At 43.1% G+C, this 26,207-nt stretch overlaps 2 protein-coding genes across 4 annotated transcripts; one reads left to right on the forward strand and one right to left on the reverse strand.

The window, feature by feature from the left end:
- Positions 1–980: 980 nt before the first annotated feature.
- si:dkey-85n7.8 (COX8 domain-containing protein) lies at positions 981–4,806 on the reverse strand. Its single transcript, XM_037071318.1, has 3 exons — positions 4,706–4,806; positions 1,924–2,017; positions 981–1,208 (listed from the first exon to the last, which is right to left on the reverse strand). The coding sequence occupies exons 2-3, from the start codon at positions 1,993–1,995 to the stop codon at positions 1,101–1,103; spliced, it is 180 nt and encodes a 59-aa protein (XP_036927213.1). The 5' UTR covers positions 1,996–2,017; positions 4,706–4,806; the 3' UTR covers positions 981–1,100.
- btbd7 (BTB (POZ) domain containing 7) lies at positions 4,105–26,174 on the forward strand. Of its 3 annotated transcripts, none has more exons than XM_037071314.1 (11): positions 4,105–4,472; positions 10,972–11,200; positions 13,350–14,492; positions 19,497–19,705; positions 20,261–20,336; positions 20,745–20,905; positions 21,008–21,151; positions 21,625–21,814; positions 22,027–22,205; positions 22,424–22,828; positions 22,953–26,174. In XM_037071314.1, exons 2-11 carry the CDS (start codon positions 11,119–11,121, stop codon positions 23,730–23,732), a joined length of 3,369 nt encoding a protein of 1,122 aa, XP_036927209.1. In that variant the 5' UTR covers positions 4,105–4,472; positions 10,972–11,118; the 3' UTR covers positions 23,733–26,174. The 3 variants fall into 3 exon arrangements, with proteins under 3 accessions (XP_036927209.1, XP_036927211.1, XP_036927210.1); XM_037071316.1 differs by having other exon boundaries at positions 4,106–4,472; positions 22,956–26,174; XM_037071315.1 differs by lacking the exon at positions 4,105–4,472 and adding an exon at positions 6,117–6,257.
- Positions 26,175–26,207: the final 33 nt, after the last annotated feature.

Raw genomic sequence — 26,207 nt, forward strand, 5'->3', positions numbered from 1 at the left:
CCTCGCTTGTTCCTACGCTCTGTGTTGTGGCAAATATTAAAGTCCCCCCGCCAGGCAACAATTTGTTTTTTCTTCTTGAGCCTACAGTCAAATGTTTGAGCTTCGCCGCGTGGAATGATGTATGTGCAGAGTTTGACTCTAGACTGCTGTTTTCACATTCATCGCAGAAATTGTATATTTTCTCTGCTCTCAGTGAAAATCTGATTTTAGAGGCGGGCCCACGAGTGTGATTTGTGACATCACAAATAGTCAAGAAGCCAATCAAAGTTGAATATTCAGAATAAACAAGCCTGATGTGGAAAACTGAAGCCTTCATTTGTGTTAAGAGCTAAACTAGTTTCATATGAGTTTTCTTTAATATTTATAATAGTATCTGCCATTTTAGGTATTGTATAGAATTTGTGTGTGTGTGTGTGTGTGTGTGTGTGTGTGTGTGTGTGTGTGTGTGTGTGTGTGTGTGTGTGTGTGTGTGTGTGTGTGTGTGTGTGTGAATCAGTGATTGAATATGGCAAGGTATATTTACACAAGCCCTGTACTTACATACAGTTTGAGGTACTTGTACTATACTTGAATATTTCCAATTTCTTCTGTTTTGTAATTCTGTTCCACTAAACACTGGTTACAAGTTGCTTTTAAGATTATGTGCTGCATTAGTGCAAAAGTGAAACATTTGAAAACACTTATTTTTTAAAAATGAACTAACCCATTAACCTAACCCTGATGATTCTTTAAAAAAAGAGCTGAGTAGTGAGTTAAATATTCAGTTTACCCCAGTACACTGTAAATATATGTATAATTTACTTTGAATTGTACTTTTGATACTTAAGCACATTTACTCCAAGAAAGACCTTAACTCAATTTCTATTAGTATACGTGAGTTTCCCTTAGCCAAATAAATATTGTAGCACGATATCTTTTCTTTTACTTAAGTATGACAACTTTTTTATCACACTGTTAGAAATAAAACATACCACAGCAGATATCATATTAAGTCTTTATGCAGGGAAACACATTGATTATGAAGTTGTACATCCCCTCATTATACATATCAAAGATCTACACACAATCACGGTACGTGGATGTCTTCCTGAATGCAGAAGTCATGGTTGGGGAGGTGATCTCTGCCGGTACATTGGGATGTGATGCATGATCCATCCAGCAGGACCCAAGAGAGTCACAGCAAACACACACATGGCAAAGACAGATTGCTGTAAGAGAGTCCAGACATTAATAGACTTTTAGTTCTTTAGAGCACAATTAAATGACAGCATGAAGTATGATATTTTATGCACCTCTTATTACAGCTGTCAACCCTCTCCTGTCATCAGCTAAAAGATCGGATGGAAAAAATCTAGCAACAGAGAGGTCCCGATCTCAGTGACTCATCCAGGGCTATATCAGCAGCCACCATTTATATCAATCTTCCATGATATTCCCTGTGTCCCTCTGCACTTTCTCATTCCTAACTTGAGCCGGGCTTTTGCAAAAGCCCCTGTGCCTGTCCCAGAGGACAGATCAACAGATTTATCGTGGCATAAACACTGGCCGCTATGTTGCCGTTCCATCATGGGATCCCTTTACAGAGGCCAGAGCTTCACACTGACTTATGGATAAGAAATGAATAAAACATCTCTCCCACTCTGCAGGCTGGGGAGCAACATTCGCTTGAGTTCCCCACATTAGAGGCAATAAAGTGAAAAAGGGCAGATGCTGACTTTTATTTGTTTGTACTATTTGTTTGCCCAACATTGTATCTATTATGACACATTTTACATACATTTTGGTTCAGCATCCATGTAACATGTGTAAAAAAAAAAAAAAGTTAATTCCTTAAGTCCCTGCTGCTGAGACACTCAAACAACCAAGAATATATCTCCATACTACTACTATTATACAATTATTAACAAAGATATTAAGTCCTACCACTGGCCCGATTCTCTCCTTCGGCGGCTTGCTGTAGATGGTTGACCTGTGAGTTTGCTGAGTGGCTTTCATCAACCGGCTCAGCCTGGGCCTCCTAAGGATGGAGAACATCTTTATGCTCTCACAGCGTCTCTTTGCTACTGTACGGAAATGTTTCTGTGGAAATATCTCCCCATATCCTGTGAGATACTAACAGATAGTCTCTACTTTCATCTTATTCCCACTACTGTTACTGGGAGGAGTTACTTCCACAGGCCAGAGACACTCATGTAAACAAAATGACCAAGTTCTCAAAAGGATAAGAAGTCTGGCCTCCTCTGTGAGACACCATGTTATAATGAACTTAATAGAAAAAAAAACTAAAAACTTACAAAATAGTGATTTCACACTATGAAAGTTGCTGCACTTAAATTACAACGACAAGCAAAACTTTAATTTTAATTTGTTTTAAAACTACAATTAATATGGACCAAGCACTTGTGCTGCCTATTGCATATATATTTACGATAAAGAAATAGTTTTCATATAACACTAACTGTATAAGTGACTCGTTACTCATATTAGCAAAAAACAAATGAGTAAAATCTGCCAAGAGCAGACATTTTAAACTTTCAACAAATGTAATATCGAGTCCTTACGCTAAACAGTTATGATTTTCAGCACGCTTATTATAATTTCTTATTTTGAGAGATTGTGCAAATGTTCATATTCCATTTATTTTTGTTAATGAATACAGCAAAAGTCTTAGATTTGAACTGACTTATTGAACAGGCTTGTCTATAATATATAGGCAAGTATATAACAGCTAAATTGTTCTGGGAAAAAAATATGCCATGCATTGAAGATGGAAATATTTTTTAAAAAGGAAGTTAGAACCAAATGTGACCACCAGCAGAAAATCATCCAGAGTAAATAAATAAATAAATAAATAAATAAATAAATAAATAAGGGTTTTATCATCTTATTACATAAAATAACACTTAATAAGAACAGGGTCACCCAATTTTCTGAATCGGTGACTCATATTCCCCCGACTTTGGCAGATTACAGGGCAGGATGCTTAAATAAACCTAAAATTAAATGCTTAATGTACTTCATTTTCGAATCTACTGGTCAGCAACATTCAAGGCTTGGGTTCGGTCTTGTATGAGTCACATTCAGTTGGATTTTACTTGTAATTTCTGCACCGTCATCCCATTTATTCTGAATGTTATTGTGACCAGTCTCGGGGGATTATGAATGTATAAAATTTCAGGATTCTTTTTCTAGCAAAGCTGCAAGAACGACCTTGGAGTCCAAGGATGACTGTTTAAAAGAAGAAAGCTTAGTGGTATTCTGGCCCACATTAGATGTATTGTGGCGCCCTCGACAGGAGGCCAGAAGAACTTCACTCAACCAAATGTACAGCCTCAAAGCTTTTGATAATAAAAAACTTTTAACACCATAGCCTCTGTAACATTTAATTAAACTACTTCACTGAGAAACTCTCACATCATATATTGCAATACAAAAGTATTCTACCACTTAAAACAGTGTAGTGGTGTCGCTCTAGCTGCATGGTGTATGTAGAATAAAGGGTTTTAAATGTTAATATAAATAGTCATGGCCTGAATTCTTGTTATATTCTACATTACAGTATTTTAACATAGACTGTCCATTATGAAATGATGAATAATAAGAAATGTGGTGCTTCATTAGGGAATTATGCACTTTTTAAATCAAACTACGCATTGAATGTGTAACTTCACTTAGACTTCTGCACGGTCAATGATATTTTCCTCGAAATGAAAACGTGAAAGAAGGCTGATTTAATATTGTGACATGCACGAAGCCCACTTAATCCCCACTGCTATAAACACACCGCTAGAGGACGCGCGCAAATGCGTTTTTGGCCAAAAACTGATGCGCCTTTTGACCAGGAGGCGTCAAGTTGTCGCGCTGAGCAGGTTCAGGAAATAAGGTTATTATGCCTCCAAACTAAAGGCGCCACAGAGGCGCAGGACAAGCTAACTTTATCTAATGACAGACATTCCTGCGATTTCCCTATAGATCTTTGTCGAAATGAGCCAAATCAGAACACCGAGGATATGACCGAGACGTCTTTTACCGGACATGTATCTTATTGTTCAATGCCACATTGAAGCGCACCGATGTATTATTTTGAAACTCACGGCCGGAAGCGCCTTTTCTTAACCCAGCTGGCTTGGTACGGTTTGCATTGGGATAGGCCATAACAGCCACCCAACAAGGCGTTGTGCTACTATGGGGAAATACCGAACCGAACCGCGAATAAAAACGGTCCGGGTTTAGTTTTCAGTCGAGGTAAATGCTGGAAATTGGCCGGAAAGTCGACGCAAGTGGGAATTATCGCACATTAGGGATCAAATGTGGACGCTGACGTCGAGCCGTGCGTAATGAGCAGAGTTGGAAAAAGAAGGTGTTGAGCTGCATTTTTTCTCCCTCTGCCAGGGACAACTTGGGTCGGAGTGCTGCTCTAACTACGGGGCGATACGAAGAAAAATACTGCCCACGGAGCCCTCCACTTTCTGGTAAATACCTTCTGACCGCTCGCTTTTCAACAGTTGCGTCGCATCCTGCTCGAAGTAAATTGCTGTTTTCCGAGGGGGTAAAGTCAAAGCGACACAGCGGAGATAGCTTACCCTAGCCTCTGAGGATATGCTACTAATTACAGGGCTGTGGTGAATATGACTCCTCTTGCTGGGCTGTCGGGAAATATTTGGACGCTACTTCCCATTTTTATCAGCTGAGACAAACAACCTACTTGGTTTTTCCTCTTACAGGCACTTTTCTTTTAACCGAGGCTTCCGCTTTGCATCGATAGCCCAGCAGCAGCAGCAGCCCAAAGAGCAACAATAGCTCCGCGTTAACGTAGCGCTAACAAAGCCATCGCAAATGATGGATTTCTGTGTGCACGGGCTGCACATATCAACACTTCTTTTGTCTGTGTGAGGCCAGATCGATGGAAAAGTTGGGCAGTGAAGGTGCATTTTCACTTTGCAGATACACCTACATGTTGCTGTTTATTTGCCTCGGTGTCAGATAGTTGTTGATGGGTTGTGCTATGGCAACAATGTGGCCTGTCACACGCAGTCTGTGGCACAAGGGGTTTAATTGCATTAAAAATTAAAATGTCCTAAAATGAGGTATTTTGCAGTTTACATGCAGAGGTCAGCAATCGTTCACACTTGCAGGTTTCCATCTGAAATGTGCAGATATTCTGTCTTGTCTCTGTCTTGTCACTGTCTCCATTATTTTTTTTGCTTCAGCCACCCAAAAGAAACATGTTTGCACTGTTCTCTCGAAAGGTTTCTCCATCAATGTTTATAATATTTGGTTGGTTTCACCGTGTGTTTTAAGTAGTGAGGAGCCATATGCACACTGTGATAATCCTGTGATAATCTCACTAAAATTCTGCGTGGACTCAGCTTTCTGCACACCCTGCATCCCCCTTGATAGCGTGTCTTCCTGTCTTTTCCTTAGCAAAAAGGTGTGTTCACTGCACTCTTTGGTATTAAGGTTTGTCATTTGACCGGGTTAAGTATTTGTGTCAGTGCTCCAGGGGTCCTGTAATGACATGTAATTATTGAAGGTACATGCTCAGAAGTCCATGACTGGCATGAAAGGCCATGAGCTTGCAAGTACTTGCCACAGAGTAGCTGAATGAGCTGGACTTTGGCCTGAATGCTGTTTACTCTGGCCAGTTGGAGGGAGAACTCAACAAGGAGCATTGACAGCTCACTTAAAATAAGCACTTATTGTTTCCCGGGCTGCCATTCATTCTCTGGACATTGGCTGCCAGGCTGTGTTTGCACAGTCATTAGTGTGTGCACACTTAACATGTCTTTATTGGAAAGCTGGCTCTGTTCACTGGACCGTCTTTGTCACGTCTGGTGTCATCATGTTTTCAACCAGAGCTCCAAAAAAAAAAAGAAAGAAAAGGGGGAAAAAAGATGTTGCTGCTGACAATAATGTGTTACATTCACCTTTTTTGTTTTTGCAGATCATTCCTTCCTGACTACAAAATTATAATCAGCTGACAACAGGCCAACAGTGTAGTCTGTAAATGTCAAATATGTAGCACTATGGTTCATATTGTTGGTTGACACAGGCTTATCCAGGGGCTGCCCACCATGAGTCATCATTGTAGGGACTTTTGTTCCCTGTATCCGTCTCTGTCATTTCAGTGCGTTGCTGTTTCTAGCCGGTTCTGATTCCTGTAGTTTCCTGTAGCTCTCCTGGCACACACTGTGATCAGTCGAATGGCCTGATTAACTGTTACACTGATTGACCCGATTGGCAAAAGCGCCGCAGAGGTAAGCAGTCCGCTCGGCCAATGAAACCTCATCTCCCCAGCTATAATTTCGGGCAAAATATGACATCATTATTGTGTATTTCTTTCTCTTTTCTCTCCACCTGCGGCCCATATTCCCTTCGCACATCTTGCCATCGGATGTGTGCAGACACATCAATACCGTGGAGGTCACCGTCAGAAAGTTCTGGTTTCTGCTCACTGCTTCGTTGCTTATTATGACCCTTTTTAGAGCGCCTCTGATTGTATCAAATATCCAAAGAGGCAAACAGTCTATAATTACTGTTTGAAGCAGTATTTTGGTCCAGCTTGGTTAGCAAAGCACATAATAGCCATCTCTTCCCTCTAAGGTCATTTAACAGCTTTTGTCAGAGCAAAACTTTTGTTGTATTCTCCGAAAGCATTTTATAAACATGAGGATGAGTTGGCATAATTTGATTGTACTTTTTATTTGAACTGGACAGGGCCTGCATATTTATACTCTTTGTACGTGAGGAGAAAAAGTAATTTATCAACGTTTCTTCTGGGATAAGAGTGATGGCACTTCAAGAGATAACAGCATGCCAGCAATGGACTAATAAATAATCCCTCTTGAAGACATTATATTGAAGAGCAGCTGCGCATTTGAGAGCTTTGACATAGAGCACTTTGCAGCCACTGTGTAATTTTAGACAGCGATGTGTTTGGGGGATATGTTAAGCTGTTTTTGAGAGTTGCTGCCCTTTCAGTCAGGCCTGCCTGTGATACTGGCATAGTGATTGCTCTTCTGAAGATTAGGGTCTGCATCATTGAGTCTAACAACAAAGATTACTTATCAAAAGGTGGTGATTTCGTCATTTCATCATTTCATTCACCGCATTCACAGTGAGACCAACAGAGAACAGCACTGGGGTTTCTTTGTGCCAGAAATATGAATCTCTCAATCAACTGCTACACTGCCCAAGTAATTCTTTTCATCACTTTTGATTGTTGAAGTCTTGTCGTGCCATCACGGCTTCGTTATTGCTGTCACTTTGATTCAAAGTGTTGGCTGTGCGTGTTTCATTAGCGGAGCTTTGGTTAAAGGGGATGCCCCCTGAAAACCTGCATTCAAACTATAAGAACCTGCTGTTGAAATTTAAGGTTTCTGACAGGAAAGGAAATCCAGTTACCCACCTAAAGCTTCCATTTTTTTCAGCCATGCTGAGGAAATCCACATAAATGATTGATAAAGTGCTTTGACTGTCATTTGAATAATACATCGGTCCCATTCTTGTGCCAAGCTTTTTTGTATGATAATGTTCTGTGGGAGGCTGGGATACTGTCTTTTAAACCTTCACAAGTGACTGATTTAAATAGAATATAACTGTCAACTGAGGCAAGGTGAGCAGTTGAAAGGTTGCATATGTTTGTGTATGTGCATAGTGAAAGAGAGGGAGATAGGTGGGGGGCAGGGAGTGTCTCCTGTCACCTCTCATTAGGGACGTATAGTCCAGCTCGCCCGGCGTCTGCCTCCCCCCTTCCTGTCTGTGGCACTGCCCTCCTCTGCTCCCAGCCAGAGCACAACAGAGCACCACACAGTCTAAACTGCAGGAAAGTGTCTGAATGTTCGACATCAGAGAGATCATGACAGAGATGCTTCTCACTGAACGGTGTGAGTCAGGTCTCAAGGAAATAGCTGTCCTAAATTATGCTTTTGGAATTCTGCACTGCAGCTGAAGTTAAATTAGGTTTGCTCATTTGAACGAGTTAAAGCTGCGAGTTGTGCCTAGCGCGTAGAGTCAGAGTATTGTTCAATTGATGTGTTGTTTGCTTTGTTTTATTCTGCCTGCGCTGTGCTCCTTTGAGGACTCCTCCCCCCCCCCCCCCCCCCCCCCGCCCTCCTCAACCCGCCCCTCGCTCTCCTCCCTCACCCACACCTCCTTTTATAAACAAGACAGTATATATCTCAGGGGCTTCCTTCTCTCTCCTACATATTCAAATTCAATTTCTAATTTTGTCCAAATGAATTCCCTATGAAGATGGGGCTTATTTAAGGCAGTCTAATGAAATAAAGATCAACCAACATTTTTATTGGAGTGCTCCAATGTGACTGCTTGTGTGGAGTAAGAGGCTGTGGTTTTCCATTGAACCCATGGGAGGCTGTGAAGTGCTGCTCTACAGGGGCAGACACGATGATTTATTAGTATGGCAGGCAAGAAAAAACTGGCAGGCCGAGACAAAACGGATCCCCCATCACATCCCAGTTCTCCGTCTGGTCTCACGTAGGAGACAGTATGTGCATGTACATATGGATGTTTTCGTCTTTGTTTTTAAATATAGAGTTATTTAAAGGTGCATAGCAATTGTGATTACATTCCCACAGCTCTTGATAATGTTTAGAAAAGGGCATATTTATCCAAAGTTACCCAAAATGTCAGTTACATGGAAAATTGTAAACTTCTTGGGGAAATAATCAAAATAATCCACTTGCAAAAGCCACATATAGTTAGTTTATAATTAATAGCCTGATGGATGGAAAGTATGCTTAATTAATGAGGTGCCTTGTTTTCTTTTCGATGGTAGCCCGTGACAGTACAAAGGAGAGAGCAGAAAAGTTACTAAGGGCACCTTGACGGGTGCTGTGGCTGGCAAGAATAGGCTAAGGGGAAAAAATGGCTGTATGGAGCCATTTGCAGTTGCTCACCTCAGTCACACAGTGATTTCTGTCTTATTATGAGCCATATAGATTAATGACTGCCTTAAAATCTGGTCTAGTCTAGTCCAGTAGAATTACCAACCCTATATATATATATATATATATATATATATATATATATATATATATATATATATATATATATATATATATATATATATATATATATATATATATATATATATATATATATATATATATATATATATATATATATATATATATAATATGAGAGCGAGATTCAGAAGTCATGTAATAACTTAATACTCATAACTGTTAAAATGGAAGTGTATGTCTGTGGCTTATTCAGTTATTAAATACATAATCAATTAGTGCTGAACAACTGATCGAAATATCATGGTAAAGTGTCACAATCTATAGTGATAATGGTGCAGTGCACAATCTGATATTGCATTGGACATTGTTTCTGGAACATCGTGATGAACGTTGCCCCAGGACAATCATTGACACTGACCAATCATTTTTTTGAAGTCATTGTTTAGTGACTCGGCAGAAAAAGACCAGAAAAATGAGCACCGTAGAGAAGTTGTCCTCTCAGCCATCTGTTCAATGTTGTGAAAGGGTTTATTTAAACCCAAACTGTATGTAACAGTAGGTTCCAAACAAGATATGAATGCTGGGCTCCATAGTGATGTCTGCTTGTAAAGCCACTCAACCATGATCTCTCACTTTTGATGCAGTTTTCGTTGCTCTTCTGAAATCATGTTCCTGGAGCTACATTAATTATGACGTTCTTGGAATATCACCAACATATCGATATCACATACAGCGTGGTGAACAGAGATGCCCCAGCCCACAAATCATATTCTGTGGATAACTGAACAAGCAAAAATCACCATGTGTTGATCAAAATGACCATTTTCCCTTTTGTTGTTACTCCTGATATGTGCATGAATCATATTGCAAAATTGTCACAAAATCTGTCAAAATAATCACAATCGTATATTTTATTTGCAAATCATTTAGCCCCATGACAGTATTTTCATCACAGTGATGCAGAGATCATACTAAAAAAGTCCAATATTGCAATAAAGCTGCCTTGTCAATGCGACATCGCCCACAGTGGCCTAATGTAATGCATTAAGCAACCACTGTCTAAATACATGACAAAATCTCTGAAGCTAGACACGTTTGCATCATCTATATTGTCATGTTACCCTCCCCTTTGACACATAAAATATACTAAGGCTCCATTCCCACATGACATCTTCCATCCACACTGCTTTTAAGCACTCAGAAGAGTTTCACTCAAAAACTACAAGTCATCATAGCTATGATGCAGTGCTTTGTCTGATTGTACAGACATGAATTTAATAGAAATCCAACATTTGAAAACTAGGTTGGTGATTGTTTAATTGGAATTAAATGAGAATGTAATACTAAGCTGCTTGGCTCTAATTGAAATTACTTTGGTCAATTAATTTTTCATTAAAATCACACTATAATTATACACGGCATAGATATAAACACACTGAACTGGAAAAAACATGCAAAATATTTGTCAGACTTCAAATGTTAACACTCTTATAATGGACAAGATGGGCAAGGGCAGAGTGTGTTTTACCTTCCTCTGAACATTGCGTACATCTGCCTTAGATCTGTTGTTCGCTGCCAGTCGGTGTTTCCTGAGGGCTAAGCAGAGGAAGTGTCTGTTAACTCAAGTCACCAAAGAAGATTAAAGATAGGAGCCTGAACACAAAGTCTTCAGATGAAGACTCAGAAAACCTCAACACTCAATTTTTAGGGCCTGTAAAATTGCTAAGGCAGCGATGATTCATGATTGCAATGAAATCAATGTGCCTGAAATAGTGTGATAGATAGTAATAGAGGCCCCTCTATTCAGCTTCCTTAACGTCGACACCCCTGGCCATTCATTATCTTTGACAAACAGTTCAAACTCATCATGTTGTAATCCCTGTGAGATGTTAGTCAGCAGCTTTAGAATAAAAAAACATTCACTGTTCGACTTAAACATCTTTCTTACTGTTCCTTCTGTCCTCTTTCATCTCCACCCCTCCAGGCATGGCAGGCTGGGCCCGGGGCTCTGAGGACACTTCAGAGGATCCGCGCCTGACCCACGACTGAAGATTGAGAGGAATAACGTTGTCTGAGCAGAATGACTCAGCAAGAGGGGGGACCCCCGGATAGCAAGTGAAGAGCAGTGAGGATGGGTGCCAATGGATCCAGCTATCCACACTCATGCTCCCCACGCATAGGGGGAAATGCACAGGCACAGCAGACTTTTATAGGTACGTATTTCATTTTAGCAGTGGTGTAATTACAAATGTCGTGATAGCACAACGTCAGCTCTGTTGGATGATTTTGTATTTTCAGTCAGCGAATGATAAAACATCCCTTAGGTGACCAAATTACCGAGTTTCCCTCTCTCCTCTGAACTGACGAGACGAGTTAAAACTGTATTCCTGAGCCTAATTTGCCACTGTGCTTCCCTGCTACAAACACTGGGGGTCTCGCATCGCCAAACTAACACTTTAGATGAGCTTAACCTGCTTCCATGGCAACTAATCGTGCAAGAGGTGAATATTTTTGTGCATGAGAGCTCTTGAACTGGACTATTGACTCATACAATGGACAGAGAGGCATTAAAAAGCAATACGCAATGCATCTACTATTCTCCACCATATGGATGTCATGAACTATTATGAAGAGCAGAGAAACATGTGTCCAATGTGGGTGGTTAACGAAAATCACATGAAGCATTTGATGTGTGCTGGTGGTGTGACATGATCATGATAAGGCTGCTGGCTACCAGTCAGGAGGGAGCTAATCTGGTATCATGATGGTCCCTTTGACCAGCTATAAGCCGCTTGTTTAAGTGTCACATTTTCTGCTGAATGCCATGACAGTTGCAGTCCAATTTCAGCAGATGTTATTGTCAAGAGAACACTGCTGTATTACAGCTAGAATGTTTCTGTATAACAAGTCTGACATATAGGTTGTATTAGTTTGTGTATATGTGTGTATATATGCCCAGGATAATGATAGTCATATGACATTGTGATTCCACGATAATCAAACAATACATCACGACATCTAAATGGTGTAAATTTGACACCAACTGGGATGAGACGATGTATAAAAAGAGTGAAAAGTGTCTTAGCTTGGTGCCTCTTTATCACACACACTGGCTGCAACTTGTCCATGTGTGGCCTAACGGTTAATGGCATGCATTTTAGAGTACGGTACTTGGATGTATGTACCTTGAAATAGCATCTTTTAAAAAAGACAATTCAATTTTATGAAACCTAATGCGTTATGTGAGTGTTTTCTACCCAGAGGAAACAAACACTGTGATTCAGTCTGTAGATAATCTTGTTTTATTTCACTTTCAAATTGGGATGGAAAATATTGTTAAAAATGGTTTGTCAGGTATTAAAGCTGCAATACGTTTCATGATTAGTCAGAATGACAGTGTTTGCCTCACAGTTGTCATTTCCACTGAATAAACCATCGAATTCATGATGATGATGTGCCATGTTTTTCTGTCATCTGGAGAACAGGATTTGTTGCCTAGGACAACTCTGCAGCACTACAGTACCTCATTAAAATGCTTTTTTGTGACAACGTTTCAATTAAAAAAAATAATTCAGGTTAGAGTGATTTAGAGTCATTTTTTCGATTAATTGTTCAGCCCTACTTTGAAAACAATTTTGCCTCTGAGGTTGTGGTAGACTTCTTTTTGCAAGTGAAAGTATTGTTAAAGGAACCAAATTATCTCTGTGGCCCCTGAGACCTCTGAGGTTTACTCTGAGCTTTATAGCTGCTCAGTTCAAGCTGGCCTGTGCCACAGATGATTCACAGTGTTAGAATGATTACTATTTGGGTCACACTGATGGATGCTGAGAGAGGGGCGGGCAGAGAGGATCTCCTTGGCAGTGCTCGATCTGACGTACAAGTCCCGTCTTTCAGGCCAAAGACAACTGCTATTTAGCGTAATTGATTCGAATGGACCGAAGTTCATTGAGAAGAACAAAGCAGCACAAACTTTTCTGGGAGCTAATTGGTCCTTAGTCTGTGAACTGTAGTTTCATCAAAAACAAAACAAATAAAGGGATTCTGTCTTGTTTTTTTCCACTGTTGAACTACATCCAAATGCTTTGGTAGCTGGGTCAGGGGAGTGTGTTCTTGGCCTTAGGGCACTGGCCACACCACAGGGGTGCTAAAGGCAGATTGTGTTTCTAGCAGTCTGGTCTGAAGAGTGAGCTGGTGTTGGGGTTAGGAAATTAATGTGTCATCAGAACTGTACTTTTCAGGAAATATCTGGAAAAATAATAATAATAATGAGGTTTTTTCCTTTACTTATAGCAGATACATTTGTGTTTGTCTAAACACGGACTTCATCTTATCAAGCTAATATGCATTGTGTGTTCTTTCCAGGGACATCATCCTACTCTCAGCAGGGATATGGCTGGGAGTCTAAGTTATACAGCCTGGAGCACGGTCATGAGAGGCCCACAGACAGGAAGAAGAAGAGCCTTGGCCTTGCGACCCTCAAAAGGAGGTTCATCAAAAGGAGGAAGTCCAGCCGCTCAGCAGATCACGCGAGGCAGATGCGGGAGCTCTTGTCAGGGTGGGACGTCCGTGACACGAATGCCTTGGTGGAGGAATATGAGGGCACAGCAGCCCTCAAGGAGCTGAGCTTCCAAGCCAGCCTGGCACGTGCTGAGGCCCCAAATTTGCAGAGGGATCTAGCTGCCCTCTACCAGCACAAGTACTGCACTGATGTGGACCTCATCTTCCAAGGTACTTGCTTCCCAGCTCACCGGGCCATCCTGGCTGCCCGCTGCCCCTTTTTCAAGACTCTGCTGTCCTCATCCCCTGGCTATGGAGCAGAGGTCCTCATGGACATTGAGACGGCAGGCATCGATGTGCCCATGTTCTCTGCCCTACTTCACTACTTGTACACTGGGGAGTTTGGGGTGGTCGGAGCGGAGGACAGCAGACTGCAGAACGTTGATGTGCTGGTGCAACTCAGTGAGGAGTTTGGTACACCCAACTCCCTGGAGGCTGATATGAAGGGCTTGTTTGACTACATGTGTTACTACGACGCTCTGCTCAGCTTCTCCTCAGACTCTGAGATGATAGAGAGCTGCAATGAGCGAGGGGCTGTGGCTGCAGCACCAACGGGGGGCTCGGGAGGCAACGGGTGCCCTGGCACCCCAGATGAGGACCTTCGGGCTCATAAAGCTATTCTTTCCGCACGTTCTCCTTTCTTTAGGAACCTTTTACAGAGGCGCATTCGCACAGGAGAAGAAATGACAGAGCGCACATTGCAGACGCCGACCCGCATAGTTCTGGATGAGTCCATCATACCACGGAAATACGTGCAGGTTATTCTCCACTGCATGTACACAGATGCGGTGGAGCTTGGGCTGGTGCTGCGGGGCAGCCCGTCAGCGGGAAGCCTTGGTGAGGTGCAAGCCCTGGTGTCTGGGGGCCGTGGAGCCAGCACACGCACCGAGGAGGCCATGGAGCTGTATCACATCGCTCTGTTCTTGGAGTTCAGTATGCTCGCTCAAGGTAAGTCATAATCACACACATTCTCAATGCACATACTCACAGATCAATAGTAGGTGACATGATAGAGAGATGTAGTCTGTAGACATCTTTTGACTACAGCCATGTTATCCATGCCTTGTGCTGTTTGTGAGTATTGTTGGGCAATATGTCTGATTATCTGTTTGTCCAGTCACAGTATAGTAAAAGACAAAGATACTGGACTGTGGTCTCAACCTCCATTAAAGCTTTTATTGTTGGATAAATATTTATATACATTTTTGATATGAGACAATTAGAGCTTCATGATGTTTCAATAAATGCAGTTTGTTAAATTGTTCTGTTCTGTCCAGATGTGTCCACCGATTGTGTCAACTCACCCTGGGCAAATTGTTTTAAACCCTCAGTACCATCTTTGTTAATGTTGTTCTCCTGGAATTTCAAAATTGATTTGTCAGTCCTTACTGGCATAATTATAGTTTTGGTTTCTGTGGATTCAGGATTGAGTTGGGTAGTTTTTTGTTGAATGAATGGCTCACCAGACTCGAGCCTACCTTGTCAAGCCTCCCTCCATGCATCCATATAATGTGTCTCACACTTTCGGTCTTTGATATTCCACCCCTTCCTTAAAACCACATTGTGCATATGTTGGCATATGTGCAATATGGCCGTGCAGTCAGCGGCAAGTGTTAAACAGCTTGGCTGACTGTGATGGGTGTTAGAGCTGCGGCTGCCAGTAACAGATTGATATATGCTGGTCTGTGTCTCCAGGGGCAGACAGCTTACTGTCTGATACATGCAGCGCATCTGAGCTTCTGTCGGCAACGCATCACTGGTCGTCTACTTCATTACTGATCTGTCTTTCCTCAGATGACACTGTCTGACTCGTGCCACTGTTTCAGAAGGACCTCAGTAACATGTTAAAGGTTACAGCCTTGACTTGACATGAGCCGGTTACTTTGTCACTCTCACCTCCCCCAGAGTGGCATGTCTGAGCACTGTCCAGTTTCAGACACACCTAAAAAAAAAAAAAAAAGATCCTTTTCGAACAGGATAACAGGCTCTCCTAGTAGATTACATAGCATGTGTGACTGAATCCTTACCCCAGTAGCTCGAGTTTGTTTCCAGCCTTGGTCCTTTGCTGCATGTCATTGTCTCTCTCTTGCCTGTGGCTTTCTGGTCCTTCTCCAGCTGTCTTTATCCAAATAATGCTGAAATGCCAAATACAAGTATGACCTTTGATATGCAATACTTGAAGCAGTGTATTTCAAATGCAGATGAAAAGTACTGCATTTGGCCTGTCATGACTGTGTGGATCCAGAGCGACTGGATGACTCAACACTATTATCATATCCTATAACCATCTTATCTTTCACAGAGCCACGAGGATGGAATTAGTTTGTCAGATATTGAAATGGATATATGAGCTGCCTTAAATGTTTTAAGGGTACAGTTTCCACTGCCTCAGGCAGTGTAATGATATCAAAACAGCATTACTTCAATTCTATTAACACGACATGAGGTACACTAATTTTCAGCACATTTAAAATTAACACAATATAGTTTGTTGTGAGTCAAAACACTTCAGTGAAGCTTTTTTACAGTAAAATCCCTCTAGTGATGCCCTCTTGCTTTGTGCCTTGCTTTATCAGATTCCCTGTGGCTGAAAGGCTTTTACTGTGAAGCAGCTGCAAACACAACACACTCGGAGGCACTTTAGCCCCTGTGTGTGCTATGCTAACACAGAGATTTATAAAACTCTTATTATTGATTGTTTTAGGTCATTTTGCTCAAGTAACAGAAGGTCTAAATATTCTGATTTCAGCTTCTTTAATGTGAAAATTTATGCTCTTTTTTGGTCCTCTGGCAGTATACTGAATATCTTTGGGTTGGGGACAAAATAATACATTTGAGGACATCATCTTTGGCTTTTGGGGGAAAAACTGTTTGACATTTTTTAACAGTTTCTGACATTTTTACAGACCAAGCGGTTGTATCCAGCTCGACAATGAAAATAATCAACTGTTGTAGCACTAGATTCGTCAGTAAATTATCGCAGCATTTCACAAATGTTTTCTGTGCAAATTAACACTCCAGTATTGCTACAAATTTTGTACATCATGCTTTCTCAGTGCATATGGATGTATGACTATTTAAGCTTGAAAATGACATAGAAAAGGATCAATCACTTTTTGTCAGGACCTGTGCAGTGATCTGAATAGTCGTATGTAATAACCATACACTAACCCCATACACACAGCTGGTCAGACACCTCCTCCCGCCCTCGAGCTCTAGTGTCGCTCTCAGGGTCACTCTGGCAGCTTAAGCAGACAAGCAGGCAAATAGTGTCATCCCCACACACCATCACCTCATCTTCCTTCCCATCCCCCCGCCCAACAAGCCCGTACTCGAGGGTATTTTTATCCCCTCTCCTCCCTCTCCCACTGTGCTGCACCACTCTAATCAGTTCCCATGAAACCTCATTGTGGAATGTGGTGAGATGGTTGAGGTTGACCCGGTGTCATTTTATCCCAAATTCCCTCTATTTGTCTATTTTGCAACTTCCTGTTCTTACCCTTTTTGGAGACCTATCCTTTATGCTCCTCTTTCACGTTCGATTAAAAAAACTCTTCCAAACTCCAAAGAGTCAAAAACATCCTGGCGTTTGAGAATTGATTATGAAATGGGTCCATTCTACCGCTGGAGACTTCAGTAGCTGCCACGTCTCTTTGGGAGGCAGCAGAGAGGCTTAAGTCAGGGGTTTCATATGGAGACAGCCCTCTCATCTGTCACACTGTGTCTTCCCCCTTGTGTGCTCCTCGACTGCTACCCCTCCGGCTGTGTGAAGTTTCTTTCCCGTGGAGGTTTTTGTGGAGTGGTTGCGCTCCCCTTATTAATTCTCAAGATGTGTATCCCTTTATGACTCCATCTCACTCAAATAGCAACCAATATTAAAAGCCTTATTAATTTTTCAAGCGCACCACAGGGATGATAGCCAGTTGGTGTGGTTTCAGCGAGCACTGTAGTATCTCCTCAACCTCCATGCTCGCTGACTGACCAGTGCATTCACTGCACTATCCTGCATTTGCATTGTGTCGACAGAAGTCCCAGTCCTTGAGTGATCATCATCAGGCATGATTTACGTCCACAGGATTGTTTACAGGCCTTTGAGTGCAGTTGATGTTTTAAGTGGCTTTGGAGACTATGTGCTCCATAAACACAGCGCTCCAAATAATAACAGAAAGACAAAATGCATGTGCCCCCCCCCCCCAAAGTTAGAGTAGTGGAGAGCTGGCTGTTGCTGTCCCTGCTGTCGTGTTGATATTCTTGTCAGTCAGCTAAGCTCCAGTGAATGTGGTGAACCACCCGTGGAGAGAAGGGGAGGCGGGTTAGTATTAGATATAATGCTGATTCTAATCTCCACCTCATAATAAAAGTGCTGCGTTTTAAAAGACTGGCTGTCGCTGTGAATTCTAATGGGCTAACACAGAGCAGAGCTGTTTGCTTTCCTGTGCCACTGGTCCCGAGTGGGGAATTGTCTGCCTTTTGTGCATATGTGCCTCTGTCTGCTTTCAGGAGAGGGCAAAGATGCAAAGGTGAAAGACTGACGGGAGCAAAAGCACTTTCTAAGAAGACAGACAGCACAGGGACAGGCGGTGGAGACGGGAGGCACAGATGCTGGGAATCCATTCCCTCTTTCAGTCTGTTTATAGCAGATAAAAAAGGCAAAGTGCCTGGGTCCACATTTCAACTTCATCTGTCTTCTTAACGACGCAGGATTTCCACCCTCCGTTTAAAACACTGCGGGTGTCTGCTTTGCATTTCTCTCACTTGCTATTACAACTGAAGGCGCCTGAAAGGGGAAGTGCCTCACAAGTGTGTGCTTCAATGCATGTATGTGTGTGTTTATTATTGCTTATATGGGTGTGTATGTTCATCTTAGAAATACGTGAGCTGTGCTTGGACGGATATGAAGCCCCAGTTTCAAAAGCAAAAGCAAGGCTGGAGCCATCACTCTCAAGTCTGGTGTCCAGTTTCCCAGAGTGGATATTTCAAAGTGGTGGTTTGGGGGCGGAGAGGCAGCTCAGATCTTTCTAGTTTAAGATAAGAGTTTCCCAGAGGAGCATCGCTACTGGCCCAAACACTAGCTGATGGACAGGATGGCCTGGAATGAGGAAGTTGGCAAGCTTGTGTTTCAGCTCAGAGCAGCTCTAACTGGACGTCAGTCAGTCTGGCTTTATATCTATGGATGTCCATTTTGTATTAACCATTATTGATCAGAGAAAGGCTGAGAATGAGAGCCTGCTGACGCTCTGGCGTGTTGGGGTTTGGCATAGATAGCTTGCCCTAACAAATCATATGCTAATCCTAGTGGATGTTAGGAAGTTTAATTCTGCCTAAACGGATCCCTCTTTAAATAAGAGTGAGTTTGAGTGCCGGCGTTGGCTGAATTTTTAAAACTTTTTTTTTTAAATGGTGAGAGCAGCAGGTACATAATTCCCTAAGCCTTCTGTGGATTTTTAATGCATTTTTGAATTAGGCACACAAGTGTGTACACATTTGGGAAGTGTGTGTGTGTTTGTGCACCGACAGCACATTTCCTCAGGCTGCTGTGTTTACTCATCACGGTTAAGAGGAGGCAGCTTGAGACTGAAACACATCAAGGTATCAAAGGCATTTCTGTGGGTTGGTGTGTTACAGAGTTAAACCACTGCCTGCTGTTCTGGTATGTGCTCTGATTTAGGAAACGCAGCGAGGAGGATGTGGGGGCTACTAGGGGGAGACTCCCTGGGTCAGTGAATTTGAGTCAAAACTACTGAAGGTCTGGCAGTGGCTGCTGAATTACCGCCTGTTTTCTAATAATCATTCACTTAAATCAAATTTCTTTGTTTTTTTTCAAGCTTTTATGAGGAAGTAGATTTCTGCCTACAATATATGTACATGTTTTAAGGATATGATACATTTGTGCGCATAAACTTGATTGAATTCCAGTTGTGAATTGCTTGTCTTTCTCTTTGTTTTTCTCAGGCTGTGAGGACATTGTTGTGGAGAGCCTGTCTCTGGACTCACTTGTACCCATCCTGAAGTGGAGCTCCCAGCCGTACGGCTCCAAATGGGTCCACAGACAGGCCATGCACTTCCTCTGCGAGGAGTTCAGTCAGGTTGTCACCTCGGATGTTCTCTACGAGCTTAGCAAAGAGCACCTTCTCAGTGCGATTCAGTCTGACTACCTACAGGTAAGGAAACAGGGGATCACCCATCAATCTGTTGTCACTCTATGACATCTCACAGCGTGGAAGATGCATTTTTCTTCTGTAAAGTTGTAATGTTTACTGTGTGCCTGATTCATTCACCATGTTAGTGTGGTAAAAATACAGTTATTGCATACGCACAGACACAGTCACGCACTATAAACATGCACATGCGCACACTGGCGACTGTGGGGGTCTCCAGAGTTGAGACACACCATTCCCTGAAGGGAAATGCCTTCAAACCCAGAACCTAATCAAAGCTGAGCTGTCATCTGCACTGCCAAGCTATGCTGGCGTCAGACCAGATGGTTGAGGTGAAGTGTTGTAAGCAAACCACACAAACACACGAACCAGACCTGATACTTGCCGGGACATCGACTGAACATATTGCATTTTCACCTTAACCTCATTTTACAGCTTCCCAGTTTTGCTCTCGACAATATCTAACCTTGTCCTAATAATACTTTTGTGTCGTTCTTTCTCCCTGTCCTATATCTCTCTGTGTGTCTCTCTTTCTCTGTATCTTGGTCTCATTCACAGGCGAGTGAACAGGACATTCTCAAGTATGTTGTTAAGTGGGGCGAGCAGCAGCTTATTAAGAGGATGGCAGACAGGGGTAAGATAATGCAGTCTATAATTACCCTCTGAGCAGCCCCCCTAATGGCTCTGAGGAAATTACCCACTTATCAGAGCCTCCAAAATACACATAAAAGCATTTCAAAAAGGAGCCAAACTTTACCCAAGTCAGCAGGAAGTGGCCTTGGTCATGTGTGCTCTGACCTAGTAAACATTTGTCTAATGCACAGTTTATAGTCAAGGTTATTAGCCATCATATTATAAAGGCTACCAACTTGCACGCAATGCAATGTTTATACATAATTTGTTAAATAGAATTGACTGAATGATGAGAAAATAGCCAGAAGCATTAGAATTATTAAAAGTTAATCATAGATAAGAAATAGTCATGGTTATATGCATGATATTAAAAAGCTGCTAATGGCTGTTCTTGTCCTGATTTACCCAGAGCCCAACTTGTTGAGCGGCACAGCCCACAGCGTAAACAAGAGGGGAGTGAAAAGGAGGGATCTGGATGTGGAGGAGCTAAAGGAGATCCTGTCTCCCCTCCTGCCCTTCATCCGAACCGAGCACATCTTACCTCCCAACAGTGACGTCCTGGCTGACGCGGTCAGTACTCCTTGTCTGCCTTTTCTCCGCTGCTGTGTGGACCTGAGTCATTGTGACCTTCATAAACTGAGCAGTGATTCACAATCTTCTCCCTGTTCACAGCTGAAAAGGGGTTTGATAAGCACCCCTCCTTCAGACATGCTGCCCACAGCCGAGGGGGGAAAAGCCAATGCCTGGCTAAGGCAGAAGAATGCTGGCATCTACGTGCGCCCCCGCCTCTTCTCTCCTTATGTGGAAGAGGCGAAGGTATGGCTCATTCACTTCTGATTAATGGAGCTTCCAGATAATGCAGGAAGCAGTGGATTATTTGTGTCTCATATAGCTATCATCGAAGAGAGCGGAGGTTCTGTGAAGAGGACAGACGAACCATTAAAAGCCTGCAGGAAATTTGTGGACCTGTTCATAGCTCAGACGTGCTGAAATAATCCATGCCCAGCTGTTGCTATCCATACTCACCATTTTTAATAGTTGCTTCCATCATCCTGACTGAAATTCAATTTATGTCCATTTGCACACTTTTTCATAATAACTTACAGGCCTTGTCGGGGCCATGAATATTTATGAACATATCCCTAGACCAGAGAGAGTCATTATTTGATGAAGTGTCAATCAAGTGGAACTAATTTGCAGACCCTATTAATGTCCTTGAGTTGCACACAGGACTTTTATTTTTTAGAAGTTGGGGTCTAACCTGCCCTCTCCTGTCTACCTCTCCTCAGTCTGTCTTCGATGAAATGATGGTGGAGCAGACGGACCTGGTGCGTTTGCGATTAGTGCGCATGTCCAACGTCCCAGACACGCTCTACATGGTCAACAACGCAGTGCCTCAGTGCTGTCATATGATCAGCCACCAGCAAATGGCAAGCAACTCCTCCTCAGCGCCATCAGTTGTGGCTAATGAGATTCCAGGTAAGAAAATCGGTGAGGAATGGTCACAGAAAACTGTAACTCACATCAGCAAATATCCAAAATGATCAAGGACACTTACATGTTAAGCGGTTCTGTGGCTGTTTCGGGGCTCCCCAGGTGTTCCAAATCAATTATCTAAATCGATAATAAAGAAACTGTTATTAAGTGGAAAATCCATCGATGTCCGTGTGTGTTTTGTGTGCATCTTTCAGTGCCTCAGCTATCGGTTGTAAAGGAGATGATTCGGAGGCTGCAGGAACTGAGGCACACAGAGCAGGTCCAGAGAGCTTACGCCCTCAACTGTGGTGAAGGAGCCACCGTCAGCTATGAGCTGCAGCTGCGGGTGCTGAGGGAGTTTGGCCTGGCGGATGGAGCCACTGAGCTGCTGCAGGTTAGCAGAAAGCAGAGTTTGTTCCCGAGGGTTATAAGGACATAAGATGACTAAGGCTGGGATACTAGCGGGGGTGGTAGCACACACAGACCTCAGTAATGCAGCAGGTCTGAAACAAACCCAGAGGGATAAATCTTTTAAAAGAAAAAAACATATGGTGTGCTTTGTCAACACCAGAATTAATATAGATTATTGCACTCCTGTTTTTGTTTTTTCAGAACCCCTACAAGTTCTTCCCTGATGAACGGTTTGGAGACGAGAGTCCAATTCTGGCTCTGCGCCAGGTGGGTCGGTGCCGAGTAAACAGCAGCCCAGCCATGGATAGCATGTTCACAGAGCTGGAAGGGGTAGCGGGCTTCCACCCTCCACTACCTCCCCCTCCTCCCCCATATCACCCCCCTGCAACACCCAGCCATGCTCAGCTCAAGGGTGCGTGGCGACCCCGTGTGCCCATGCCGACCCCCACCCGCTCCTTCTCCTACCCCTGCAACCGCACCCTGATCCAGCGCCATGCAGCCACCAAGCATGGCAGCTCAGACTACTCCTCTGTGCCCCGGCCCCAGCCACCAGACTGCACCAACCCACAGGCCATGGGCAGAGCTTTGCTTTCAGACCGGCAAGTGGTGAGTTTGTGTTACTTCCTCAAGTTGTTTTGTTTATTCAAATGTGTGTAGTATGGTTTGTGACTGGGATCATGAATAGCTCAATTGCTTGGTAACCTCAAATATTTGTATCTGTTCTCTGAAGCAGATGAGCATGGAGCCTGTTATGAGGGAGTTCATGCCTGACATTGCACTGGGAGTCTCGGTCATGTCCCTGAGGGAGCAGCACATGGCAGAGATGGACAGAGAAGGCCCTCACAGCCCAATGGGTCCCTCAGGCCACCATCTGCCCCATGGGCCCTGCCCTTCTGTCCGCCTCAGCCACGGCCACGGTCCTGGACATGGCCACTCTTGCAAGAGACACGCTCCTGAGCCCAAGCTGGAGGCTCAAGCAGAGTTCCCCGACCTATATGACTTCTCCTGCCGACCTGCAACCCCGACCTCCTCTCACCCTCTGCCATCGTTTGCTGGACCAGACCTCTACAGCCACAGCTGCACCCCCTCCAGCTCTTATCCACCCCCATACATTTCTGACTCTCAGTCCCAGGGCCACCCGCAGGGACGGACTGCCCCAGACCCCCTACGTCTGGATGTCCTCAGTATGACCTCTCAGAGGCATGATGGAGTCCTTGCCAGCCCCTCTGGGGCCCAGCCTCGGATGGGACACAACTCGAGGGGGCGATCGAATGAGACAGACCTGACTCATGGCCTAGGCCATTTAAGGTCGCCCAGTGGGAATATGGACAGCTATGAGGAGAGGCACACAGGACCCAGGGATGCCCCAGAGGAGATGGTTCTTGCTGGAGAACCACCAGGCCTGGGGCCTCTCCAGCAGCCTCACAGGAACGGTGTCAGCGAGGAGATCGCCAGAGACCGCAGGTCACCCAGCAAGCCTGACTACCCTTATAAGAAATCTGCACTTTAACCCCAGTTGAGGACCAGGGGTTGAGTTAAGAAAAGGGAAAGTGTGACAAGTGGCTGTCCATCACAGTGGACGGCAAAGCACTAATTGTGTGCCTGCGTATATGTGTGTGTGTTTGAGAGGAGCAGGGAAAAAGGGTGGTCAGTGGTTGCTATTTATAGGATCTGTCCTTTTGTCCTACCTCTATCACACTGTGCTATCCATCACACAGTCAGAGTATGGAAAGAGTAAGAGCTGTAGGTTAATTGTTGATGCCTGTAATTGATCTCTGCAAGCCTGCCCAGTCCTGCTGGTTTAGAGAATGACTCAGGCTCTGCTGGGATGGATTGGTCTTGAGTTTGATTGTAAGGAAAGAGGTTAGCTCTACGCTGTGTGAATCCTGCATGATGAGGTCACAACACTAGATGTAGCTCAGTTATGAACTGATGGTCTTACAAAGATTACATTCACATGTTCTGATGTCTCTCTATTATTTTCAGCATAGAATGGGGAGATGGCAGGATATGAATCTCAATTTACACAAGCGAACAATGGCAGCCAGTCCCGGACAGAGTATTGTGATAAAATCGTATGTAAATTCGTCTGGCTGTATTGTTTTCCTCCCATGACTTGTATTTCCTTTCTTCCTGTAGCATGCCTATAGCAATCCACCTGACTAGTTTTCCTCCCATGGTTCTGCAGTGCTGATGAGTAAATGGGCTAAGGCTTGGTCACACAAAGCAGGAACTGGATCTGACAGGAAGTAGGTCATCAGAGCTCGTCACTCTCCTGTAACCCAGTCTGATAATTGTGTCAGGCTTTAACTCTCACGGCCTCTGAGTGTCTAACTCAGACGCAGACGCCTGGTGTTTTCAGACAGGGTTGCAGGGTTTGTCGCAGCTGGAACAGGTGTGTGTGCGCGTGGTTTGTGTGCAAGGGTATCTTTGATACACACAGGTGTTTAGACAATCTCAGTACTGTACACTCCCATCTTTAGTCAGGTTTGTTTGTACATATCAGAGAGTCTGAGACTGGCTGCATTCAAGAGCTCCGTCTCGTTCTGTTTAATCCAATAGCATCAAGTAATGAAATCTTAAGCCTTAATCAGTGCTTGGAATATTCAGTTTTAGCTACCTTCAATTAAGTATGATGTCACATCCCACAACCCCTGTTAGTTGCCTGTTTGACTGTTCAGTTCAGTATGGACACATTTTCAGCAGTCTTTCTGGCTGGTGGAGGTGAATTTCACTTTAAGCCGAATGCTAAAACCATGCATATACATCAGGCCGCCATTTTGTCAACTCACAGAAATTGTGGACCTGCGTAGCCAGTGTTGATACTGTTAAACATACTGTTAAAGAGCTGCCACAGCTCCAGAACCCTGCAAGTACACACACAAAAGCCTGTCACAGCCAACAGCTGGAACACAACCTCACATTTGAGTATCGTTGCACTGTAGGAGCCACCTGTATGTTAGCTGAAGGGAAAAGGAGCAGATGAATTTCGAACAAAAAAAGGAATCTTATATTGAAGAGAAGTTGGCGACTGCTGGCTCATACTTTCCAATGGAAATTGTATATAATGAATCGAGTTCCACATGTTCTGATGAATTTTTAATGGTTTCTATCACATTTTAGTGGTTGTTGAAGGTTTGTGTTTTTACTGTAGTGGACAACACTGTGTACTTGTCTTTGTCATGAACTCTCACTAAGAATGTGTGGTATAAAACATAAAGATTGTGTCTGAGAATCTATTTTGTTCTTAAATGTTACGCATTAGGGCAGTTCGTTCAATGTTGTAGGTGACGTGGATTGCCATGTTTGTAGAGATTTTTTTTTTTTTTCTTTCCCCGTTTTCCTTTTACTTTGAAAGTAACAGGAATATGTAGAGCATCTGAAGACATCAGCTCTGAGCTTAGCAGAGATGGAGTTGCCAAGCAGAAAAATCATTTTTCCATCAAGGTTGCTTCATGGGGAAAAAATGCAAAACTCCAGATTCCTCCCCATGTTCATGTCGGGTTAGTTGTTTTATTTTCCAGGACAATGTTCCATTGAATAAAAGCCCTTGTTTTGCTCTTTGCTGTAGAGAAGTCAGTGCCTTCCCCCGCCTGCGGCTGGGCTTTTATTGGAGAAGTGACTTTGATGTCTATGCAAGCTCTTTTCTACCAGCTTACCAGCCTGCATCAAATAGTTCTCTGAAATCTCATGTAGCTCGTTTTGTGTACAGTGTTATTTAGCACCTTCTTTTTTTTTAATTTTAATTCAATCATCTGAAATGTGTGACTGCTTGTGTTGAATTCTAACAGGTACATTGTACTTGTATGGTATCATAGATAAAACATGTTTGTAGATTGATATTAAGTTGCATTTAGTTTCACTGAATCTATTTTTCTACTGTCACCTCAAAAGGTGCGTAACAGTGGTCAACTTGGGCATCCTCAAAATAAACTGGTTTGATATTATGGAATTCATCGGATCTCAGTGGGGTTCTTCTGTGCAC

This window comes from Acanthopagrus latus, chromosome 16 (genome assembly GCF_904848185.1).
Source record: "Acanthopagrus latus isolate v.2019 chromosome 16, fAcaLat1.1, whole genome shotgun sequence".
NCBI lineage: Eukaryota > Metazoa > Chordata > Actinopteri > Spariformes > Sparidae > Acanthopagrus > Acanthopagrus latus.